The sequence below is a fragment of the Macadamia integrifolia genome, chromosome 1 (assembly GCF_013358625.1).
Source record: "Macadamia integrifolia cultivar HAES 741 chromosome 1, SCU_Mint_v3, whole genome shotgun sequence".
NCBI lineage: Eukaryota > Viridiplantae > Streptophyta > Magnoliopsida > Proteales > Proteaceae > Macadamia > Macadamia integrifolia.
In genome coordinates, this window is record NC_056557.1 from 4,741,468 (window position 1) to 4,751,792 (window position 10,325).

At 38.2% G+C, this 10,325-nt stretch overlaps 2 protein-coding genes and 1 pseudogene across 8 annotated transcripts in view; 2 read left to right on the plus strand and 1 right to left on the minus strand.

Annotated features, from left to right (window-relative positions):
* The first annotated feature begins 773 nt into the window (after window positions 1-773).
* LOC122079747 lies at window positions 774-1,726 on the plus strand. Its single transcript, XM_042646458.1, has 2 exons — window positions 774-801; window positions 864-1,726. Exons 1-2 carry the CDS (start codon window positions 774-776, stop codon window positions 1,724-1,726), a joined length of 891 nt encoding a protein of 296 aa, XP_042502392.1.
* A 1,063-nt stretch (window positions 1,727-2,789) lies between these two features.
* Window positions 2,790-5,499, plus strand: LOC122079754 (annotated as a pseudogene).
* The window catches only part of LOC122086237 (protein FAR1-RELATED SEQUENCE 5-like), a 10,820-nt gene continuing 5,668 nt past the window's right edge, over window positions 5,174-10,325 (minus strand). For 4 of the 7 annotated variants that reach the window (XR_006142374.1, XR_006142369.1, XR_006142362.1 and 1 more), the window contains 2 exons: window positions 5,426-5,501; window positions 5,174-5,315 (listed from right to left, as the gene is read on the minus strand). Coding sequence is in view for 2 of the 7 variants with exons in the window: in XM_042654995.1 (XP_042510929.1) it covers window positions 5,450-5,501 (52 nt within the window). In the remaining 5 variants the exon portion in view is untranslated. Of the gene's footprint in view, window positions 5,319-5,425; window positions 5,519-10,325 lie in introns of all 7 variants that reach the window. The other 3 variants (XR_006142363.1, XM_042655001.1, XR_006142364.1) reach the window with 2 other exon arrangements.

Below are 10,325 nucleotides of genomic sequence, written 5' to 3' on the forward strand. Positions count from 1 at the left end.
GCTTGCATTTGTTGTCACAAAGCCATCCTTTCTACATAGAAATCCTCCGCATTGAGGCAATGAGCAACATTGAGGATCCAATGGCTGGGGTGCATGTCAGAACCCTCCCAACTGTTAGATCCTCACTACCACTCATTGCTCATTGGAGAGAATTTGAATCCTTCTTTCTTATCTTTATCAATAACACCCTTGCCACTAAAAAAAATATAAAATTTCTCAACACCACCTGTGAATAACTTAATACACGAGATTATTGCTACCATATGATCTCGGAAAAACAAATGTATGTAGCCTTACCACCTGTGAATATAATAAAATGATTGAAAAATATGGTTGAAGATTCACTTTGGAATAGAAAATTTTAAGACAACGGGGATATCAAGTTACTTTCAGCCTAGTCGGTGCTTACAATTGAATTGTTTCTTCGGATTTATCTGTCTTGGTCTTTGATTCTTTTTTATATGTGGACTTGGAATTGGTAGTTGCATGGTGCAGGCATGTGACACCACCTAACTCCACANTCAATCCACACTTAACATAAATAATTGATCTTTTCTAACTTTCTTGAGGGATGAGGTTGTCATTTTGCCTTTTCTATCCGGCCGTATAATAAGATAATATATCATGTACAAGAGAGGGAGAGAATAGGTTTCACAGCAGCAACAGAACGTAAGTCGATAGAAATCGTGAACCTCTGATGCAGGAACTATAAAACCTCTAGATGATTGAAGACTAATTCACAGATATGCTACTTGATCACACATTAAACTAATATGAATGGGTCACATACTTACCTTAAAGGTTAGAAGAAAGAGAAAAAAAGAGGGGGGGGGGGAACCAATGGAAGTTCCATTTGGTTCTAGGAAGACTACAACCAGAAATTAATATCTTCATGGTTGCTGTTGGGCCAACCATGGTGGTTATAACATTGATGCTCCTTATTAGACCTGTTGGAGGTCACAGACAGAATCGCCCATCCGATGGTTTGAATTTCACATTTATTTATAGTGTCTGCCTCCTTTTGGTTGCTTATTTGATGGGGATCATGATTGTTGAAGATATTGTCGATCTGAACCACATTGTGATCACCTTGTTCACAATTTTGTTGTTTGTTCTCCTACTGCTTCCTATTGTAATTCCCATCCTATTGAGCTTTTCTTTAGAGCAGAGACCCGCTGAAGAGATCCTTCTCCCTGTGCCTCAGAAAGAAGAACCTAGCAAATCTGGCCACGGTGTTAACGAGGTTATTTTCAGTGAGTTGGAGGATGAGAAACCAGCGGAAGTAGACTTGCTTCCTGAATCAGAGAGACACAGGCGAATTGCACAGTTGCAAGCAAAACTGTGCCAAGCAGCTGCGGAAGGGGCAGTGAGAGTCAAGAGAAGGAAAGGTCCACTTAGAGGGGAGGATTTCACATTGATGCAGGCATTGATAAAGGCAGACTTTTGGCTTATCTTTTTCTCTCTTTTATTGGGTTCAGGTTCTGGTTTGACCGTGATCGACAATCTTGGTCAGATGAGTCAGTCTTTAGGGTATGACAATACACATGTATTTGTATCCATGATCAGCATTTGGAACTTTCTTGGCCGTGTTCGTTCCTTTGTTTCTTCCCTCAATAAATACTTACTGAAACATAAACTTATGGCTGGCAGTGATCGATTTTTGCAAGATCCAGTCATTGAAGGTTCAAATTCTCGTTTTTGGGATGGGACTCTTGTTCTAGTTTAAGGAGAAGAAGGAGGAGAAAAGAGGGGAAGAAGCTAAAGAAGATTGCAGAGGTTTTTTGTTTCTTTTTTGTTTTCTTAAGGTACTATGTATTGTGCTTCTCTAATTTCTTATCTAAGCTTTCAAATCTCATATGGGTTTTTCTTTATCTGGGCAATGCTGAGTGAATAATAACTGGTACATGCAAAATAAATTGTAAATGCATCATCGTTTCATGAGCATTGCTTTGTTTCATCTGTTAATTTGTTCACTTCCTGATCACCCAATTCATAAGTTTAAGGGCTTCTTCCTTCTACAATTTCTGCTGTTATTATTATTACATACATTTGAGGCTTGTTCCTCATTTCTCACTAGTTTCTGCGATCCGTTGTGGCAATTGGAATAGAAGCGTTCATTGATACGCATTTCAGTCCAAAATTGCACAGGTTTGGAGATGTTTTCTTGTTTTCAATTTATGCCTCCTATTGCCAAATGTTAAAGATCATCATCAAACAACAGTCCAAGAAAAAATTTTACTTTCTTTTTTCCCCACTCCAAAGTGCATAAACCCTAGATTAACTTGACAAGAAGAACACTAAATTAGAAAGGAAGAAGAAGAAGCCGAACCCTACATACCTTGGGATAGAGGTTCGGACGCCGGAGGGGGGAGAGCTTTGCACGTCGGAGGGGGGAGAATCGCACGCCGGAGGGAATAGAATCGCACGCCGGAGGGAAGAGAATCGAGTTGCAGGGGGTGTCGTCGTCTTCTTCTTCTTGTCCGGCCGAGTGAGTGAGAGGAGTGAGATGAGAGATGAGAGATGGGAGATGGGATATGGGTTTAGGAGATGGAAATAAAAGAGAGGGCAATATTGTCCTCTCACAATAGGTGGGGGTATTTTGGGTATATTATAAAAAAATTAACCGGTTTTCATTCATTTCTCTCGGTCGGCTAACGGCAGGGACCGATTTGAAATTTTTTGAATTTTTAGGGGGTGGCTTTGACGTTTTGAAAAGTCCAGGGGGTGGCGTTGAATAACGACCGAAGTTCAGGGGGTGGCAATGCAATTTTCTCAAAAAATTATTAAGAATGAAAAGGAGGGTGTTTCTCAAAATGAGAAAAAAGAAGATGAAAAGAGAAAAGAGAAAGGAGGATATTTCTGAGAAGTTGAGGGGAAACCCAGCGAAATAAGGAAGAAACAAATTGTAAGGAACCTAAAAGAAGGAAAAAGAAAAAAAATATGGCTAGAGAATATTCTTACTCAAGACAGTAAACAATTGAATTGCCTGGAACCAGAGCATCCTTATGAAACCAAGAATATTGAAGGGCAGGAGGATGAAAAAAAAGATGTTTTGGCAATTGAGGAGTTTATCAAAAAAAAAATTCACTGACATTTGGATGGACCTCAAATTCATCATTTATACTTTGTGTAAACACCTACCTACATCCCTCATTTCGGTGAGAATAGTAGAAGACATGGTTAGAGCTCTCCATTTCTTGAATCTCCTGGAACTCTCTTACATGGATCTCTTACTGATGAAGAGGTGAAGCACGTATTTGTTGATTCTGAAGATTTAAAGACCACAGTTTGTGGCTCCAAAACAATCGTGCTTGATAGGAGCAGAAATCAGTGCCTACAGATTCTCAAATCCCTTCATAAGGCATTTTCAGTTCCCAAGTTTGTGGATAAACCTTCACCTTCAATCATCTATTTCTGTTTGCAACATGCTTACTTGATTTTCTGCACTGCTTCAAGCTCAGCTAAGTTGCACTCAGATTGGATGAAACCATTGGAGCTTTTGGTTATTGACGAAGCAGCACAGCTTAAAGAATGTGAATCTGCCATTCCCCTCCAACTCCCTCGTGTCTGTCATGCTATTCTCATAGGTGACGAACGGCAACTGCCAGCAATGGTTCAAAGCAAGTTGGAATTTCCCCTTGCTTTTCATTACATTATGTTTTCTGTTTATCTGTAGTTTCTCTCTTATTTGGGACCTTTCCATTTGCTAGATTTCTAAGGATGCTGAATTTGGAAGAAGTCTGTTTGAAAGGTTGGTATCATTGGGACACAAGAAGCACCTTCTCAATATCCAGTATAGAATGCACCCATCAATAAGCTTATTCCCAAACACAGAATTCTATGGAAAGCAGATTTTGGATGCTCCAAATGTCAAAGAAAAATCAAGGTAATATTTATGGGCCCTATTCATTTATAAATGTTGCTTATGGAAGGGAGGAAAATGATGGGCATGGAAGGAAAAACATGGTGGAGGTAGCAGTGGTTTCTGCAATTGTGAAAAGCCTCTTCAAAGGTATATTTCACCCTCGATACTTTGTATGCTTGCCTTTGTACTGAATTTGTTCTTTTTTCCTTAGTGATCTCAAAGTAATTCTTCAAGGTTCATTCTTTTATATGGACATACTATGTGAGCAAAGATGTATATGATCCATTTTTTCACTGTTAAAGCATCATTTGCTTCAAGGCAGAAGCTAAGTGTTGGTGTAATATCCCCATACAAGGCTCAAGTTTTTGCGATTAAAGAGAAACTTGGAGACACATATGATACACTGAATGATTTCTCTGAGTGTTTGGACTGTTGATGGGTTTCAAGGTGGTGAGGAGGACATAATAATAATCTCTACTGTTAGGTCTAATGGGAAAGGATCAGTGGGATTCCTCAACAATTTTCAGCATACGAATGTAGCTTTGACCAGGGCAAGGTACATGAGCATAGGATATATCTTGATTAATGAAGTTTAATTCTTTTGGTTTATGAGCCTTGGTTTCTTGCTTTCATTGCAGGTATTGCCTCTGGGTATTGGGGAATGGTCCAACTTTAATCAACAGTGGTTCCATTTGGAGGAAACTAGTCCTTAATCCAAAGGGTGGGGGGTGTTTCTTCGATGCTGATAAGGAGAAGAGCTTGAAGGAAGCAATAATTGCTGGTCTTGTTGAACTTGGTGAATTCAACAAGTTATTTAAAACAGATTCCCAGCTATTTGATGGAGCTAGGTGGAAGGTATGTTGTCTGGCTTTATTTGGAAAATTTTCTGTTTTCTTCCTAGAGAGTAACTGGGAGAAGCCATTTCATTGGTTAACATGCAACTCTGTTTAAGATGTTTGTCAATTCCAAGTCTTAATAAATATCCACAGCCATTTTTTATTTTATTTTGTTAACTTAGGAGAACTCTTCTGTCTTCTGATATTAATATTCCTGAGCCTTTAAATAATAAGTCTGTTATTGCAATATGAAATGAACATTCTGTAACTAGAAAAAAGCAGTTGCACAATCTGAGTTTAATGAGATTTTGAATTTTATTTCTTGTACTGAATTTTTAACATATTTAAGTTGAACTTCCCTTTTTGTACAGCTTTTTTCCTTCCTCTTCCCTTTTCCCTCTTTTCCACCTTTAGTACACTAATCGATAACAAGTTGCATTTATTTTAATGTTCAACAGGTTCTCTTCAGTAATGATATTTGGAAATCCATAGCTAAAATAAGAAGGATTGAGACTAGGAATGAAGTGCTTGCTCTATTAATGAAGCTTGCAAGTGGATGGCGGCATCCCCAGAAGTGGAAAAATCTCTGCTTAATGGATGGTACTTCTTCTGAGCTGCTGAAAAGTATACAAGGTCAACAGGTTATTCAATCTTATCTGGACAGTTGATATTCTCAGAGAAAATTTCAAGTAGATCCAAGTCCTGAAAGTTTGGGATATTTTACCATTGCAAGAGATACCAAAACTTGCTAAGCGACTGGATGTCGCCGTCGGGAATTATAAAGTAGACGATGTGAAACTCTGCAAGTACAAATGTTCTGAAGGGTAATTACGTTATCATTCTCCTTGGCATACACTTTTCAAACAATTTAAGAGAAAAAAGGGTCTAATGATGTGAGCAGATCAAGACATTATTTATCTGGTGGTACTATAGTTTAGTTAATTTTTGCATAGTAACATTATGTTTAAATGTTATTATGGATGAAAAGTTTCATGTTTTCTGTTTCTTGTCACTAGTAATATGGAAGTTCCAATGAGTTAGGGGATCTCAAATGCCACAATGTTGATGGACCTGCACAACCCCGAACCTCTGCAGGATTCATCAAGTTGTTTTGCTTCACTCTGTCTGGGGAAGGAACCAAATACATCAGCACCAGCATGTGGGTAAGTTGTTCAACTTTGAGCATTCATTCATACATTGGACCATATCTTATCAAAGATTATTGTGAAACATGTAGCTTAAGGTGTCTATGATTTCTCCTAAACTGAAATCATGGAATTGGTTGATCAGTTCAACCAACTCAAACACGCTGAGTAGCCTGGTCCATCTTGTTCAGAGGAGTTGCAGATTATGTCATCATCATGGTCCAAAGTTTTAGTTTCAGGAATTGTCTGTGGCTTTTATTATAGCTTTTATTGATGTTCAGTTGGGACAGATGGTACATCTATAACTAAAATAGCTGAAGATCAATTAGATGGTTTACTACTAATAACTGATGATGCTTGACCAATGGAAATCAGAGTTAGAGACTACAATCCCAACAATTTGGCTGAAACTACGAAGATGAAGTGGAGGAAGAGCCATCCAGGGATTCTGAAACTTGGTAAGTTAAAGTGTTAAACAAATTCTTAAAATTCGATGGAACCTACTGTTATCTTATACACAGTGTGTACAAACAATTTATTCATTCAACCCTGAATCTAGTTCTACATTTTGAACCACACGATCAGTATTTTGTCTCGTAGGGAACTAGAATCCCCTTCGTAAGGGGTAGCACGAATTTCCTTATGCCTTAAGGCTTAAAGTAGGTAGATCAATCTAAAATCCAACTATCATTGTGCCATGTGGACAAGTGATGTGGTATTCCTACTGTTGAATAGAGATTACATGGTCCATATAAGCCATATGCCAAATTTCAGAGCATAAGTCAATCAAATACACCTCCATGTACTGGCTTGCATTCCAGTGTATTTCCATGCACACTTATTGGTATTCCTCTCAATACTGTCTCCCACAGTCCTGCTCTTTCAAAGACCTATTTTGCCACTTGGAAAACTCTCATTCTGTTGAAATTATGTGAGTAGGGCACCTTGGGGCCTACATGTCCACAAATTTGAGACCAAACTGATTTGCCACTTTGAGTGGCCCAGTAAGCCCTTCCTAGGTCAGCCATACAGGGAACTAGAGCTCCAACCTTAATTGCAGGTTTAGATATATAAGAAATCTGCATTAAACATTACATGTTTATTCTGAGGTGGGAGACCTCATGTCTCTGACTCTTAGACCTGTTTATGTTTCCCAAAACATGTAAAATAACTAAAATATATACTGTGACCACTCAATCCAGAAAGTATTAACTAATATTTGGGGGATTTCTCTTTATATTTTTCAGAACCAAAATTTAATACTTCAATTTCAGGGGATTAAGAAATCATATTCCTGTTGTATCTTTTTAAGAACAATCAGAATCATAATCTTCATTTTGGTAAGGAATATGATACCAGCATTTATGTACTAGATTTGATATTCTTGTGTTCGATCTTTTGGGAAGACTAAGGATTTACAGATTTTCCTTCAATTAAATTTGATTAGCATGTAAAACATGTGCTGATATACGCATGCGCCTGTTGTGCTTGTTAAATGCAGGGATAAGAGTTGGTGGCTCAAAATGCCTACGCAATTCAAGAAGGCCACTGCATTCATCTAAGTTAAAGAAGAATCTATGAAAGTATCTAAAATCATTCAGTTGCAGACATTTGCTAAGTCATCTCTCCTGTATATTATAGGATTTTGCTACTAGAAGGGTAGAAAGAAATACTGTTGGTACAAAGGTAGGATTGTGTCTCTGTTCAATATAAATCAAAGCAAGCCCGAACAACTCACAGTTTTCTTCAATATTTTCATGGTATTAGAGCAACAGCTGGCTCCTTGATTTTCACTAGTTCTTTTCTTCTTCTTTTTAATGGTTTCCACTTCTCTGCTTGCTTTGCTCCTGTGTCATCTGACAGTGGCTTTTCCAATGCTCTTTTCCAGTCCTCTTCAACCTAACCTCCTTCCATTAACCTTAACATATCTGATCTAGCAAATTTATGTTGACCAAAGAGACCAAGGACAACATTCTGCACCAGTTCCATCCTAAACAATTACAGTGATGGAAGCAAATGTAAACTAAATCATGTACATCATACATGGAAGCAGAAGGATAAACTTGTTCAAAGTTATATCACAGCCACTTTATCTGAATCAGTTTTTAGTCATCTAATTGTTGTATAGTCTGACACGAGGCCTGGTTAACTTAGGAGCATCTTTGTGGCTCAGTCTAAACATTGTTTCATCAACATGAAATGAATTTTCTCTGTTTGTAAAAAGGTGCCTCTACGCTTGATTACTTGAAACAAGACTAAATCGAATACTGATTCTCTAGCTGCTTCAAATTGATTAATCACCAGCAAGACCACACATCCTGATGGTTTACCAGATTTCAAGAATTTGTTTGATCTCCTCATCGCTCGAAAAGAGCAGCTTGAATACATCAATCATCACAGGCCATCTGATTCAATTGAATTTGTCATTAACCCTATCACTGCTATGAATCTAGCATTTTACTGTCTTTTCAACCTAATGATGTTCCTAGACATTTGCAGCCATGAGTCTTGCAAATTCTAATTGGTACCTGTTAAACAGGCATAACTTGTCCTGTTAATACAGATTAATCAGATTTTCAGACTCAGAACGATACGACTTAAACATGCAAGGCAGAAAGCAAAGGGAACCCGGATCCTCTCCAATGAGGAGAGCCCCCAACGACCTCTGATTGTGCTACACCTAGCAATTAGGAATCCAACGGTTGGGAGATTGCCTAACTAAAAACCACACCCACCCAGCCCACTTTACCTGACAACTGGCTAACCAACTCAAACCTGATGCTAGTACCCTCTCCCTCATGTTTCCTTCATCTTCCTCAAAGGGGGTTATGAAACATCCTCTCCAGAGCACCTTCCTTATTTCAATAGTTCGGGCTCATGAGCATCTTCCCTATTTCGTTTTGAGTAGAAGGTTCAAGCTGCATATCTTCAAAAAGGGATCTTTTGAATTCTTTCAATTATTTCATTTAAAATACAAAACCCTATTTCATTCTGGGTTGAAAGTTCAAACTGCATATCTTCAAAAAGGGATCATTAGAGCACATCCTTCATCTTCCTCAGAGAGGGATACGAAATAGGATTTGGATTGTTTCAAGCTAATCCTCTTGAGGATTTAGAAGAAGGTAAGGTATACTTCCCCTCCAGCCAAGAACAAGATACATTTTTCCTTTTCTTCTTCTGTATTCATGCTTGTGGTTAGGGTAAAAGCCCAGAAAATAGCAGGGACACAATCATCATCCTTAATTCCTAATTGTTGTTGTATACTTTTTGTGTAGAGCTTAAATCTTGGGGTTTGTTGACATTACTTAGATTAAGCTTTGCTCTTTTAATTAAGTTGTGAACTGGCTCTGGCCTAGGTAGTTTGATCGATCTAATTTTTCCATAAAGATGGATACCAGATATCATCCACTGTGTGCCTGTAATAAAGTTAGGATGCATACAAAGAAGCCCCAAACCTCAAAAATCCTGATAGATGATTTTTCACTTGTACTGTCAAGGACAGTAATCCACATTGTTTTATCTGGGTGGATGAGCTTGAGGTCCAAAATTCGCAAAAATGAATGATTAAAAACATTCTCCAAAGTGTGCCTGCGGCAATTAGACGGAAATCGTACAAATGTCCGGCCAATGAACTTCATCAATGGTCTTTTTTATGGGTGGAAGAGCACGAGAGTAATGCAAGTAAACCGCAAGATGATCAGTCTGTGATGATTGTGGGGTATCCCAGCATGTTCCTCAACAAGTATCCGTGGACCAGACTTTGCTGAAGCATTACCAACGTATAACGATCTTCCTGTCCATTTGGGTGCTCCTTCTTGCATTCTATGTGTTGCCTTTATCCTGCTATGTTTTTTATGCAACAACTGGGTAAAATTCTAGACTTGGTATGTTATAAGTATCGGTCAGTCATTTTTATCATCTTTTTCTATTCGGAAATACTAACATAGCTTATGCAGTCAGTTAGGTAAGTCTTTAGCTAAAAAAGGCAGAGCACCCGGGTTTGTTCCCAGGCAATGATGGTTCGAATCCATCAAAACTCATACAAACTGAAAAAATGCGCTCTGATTACTTTGATTCAAAAACCTTTTGTATTGCAATTCCTTTTTGAAGTTTCCCCCTTATATAAGAAAACATAGGTTTGTTAATATAGTTCATTAATATCTCTTCTCCTCTGCTCTCTTCTCATCAAGATGCTTGTTGGAGTACTTAGGGTGAATTTGAATTAACATAACTTGTTCTTTATCCTCTGTTTTTATGTTAGTACTTTGAAGGTCGATTTGGAGACATGGATTCTGCTGCAGTTCCCTTTTTCCAGTCTTTTCCATTTACCTGGTGGGGGTCAATTATTAGTGCACAAAGTTTTCTAGTGCATCAATTAAAGTTCCTATGTTTTTCATCATAAAATGCCTGCCTAGCTGCATTTTAGTGATTGCCAAGAGGTCATTAAATGCATGAATTACTTAAAGGGGGGGGGGGGGG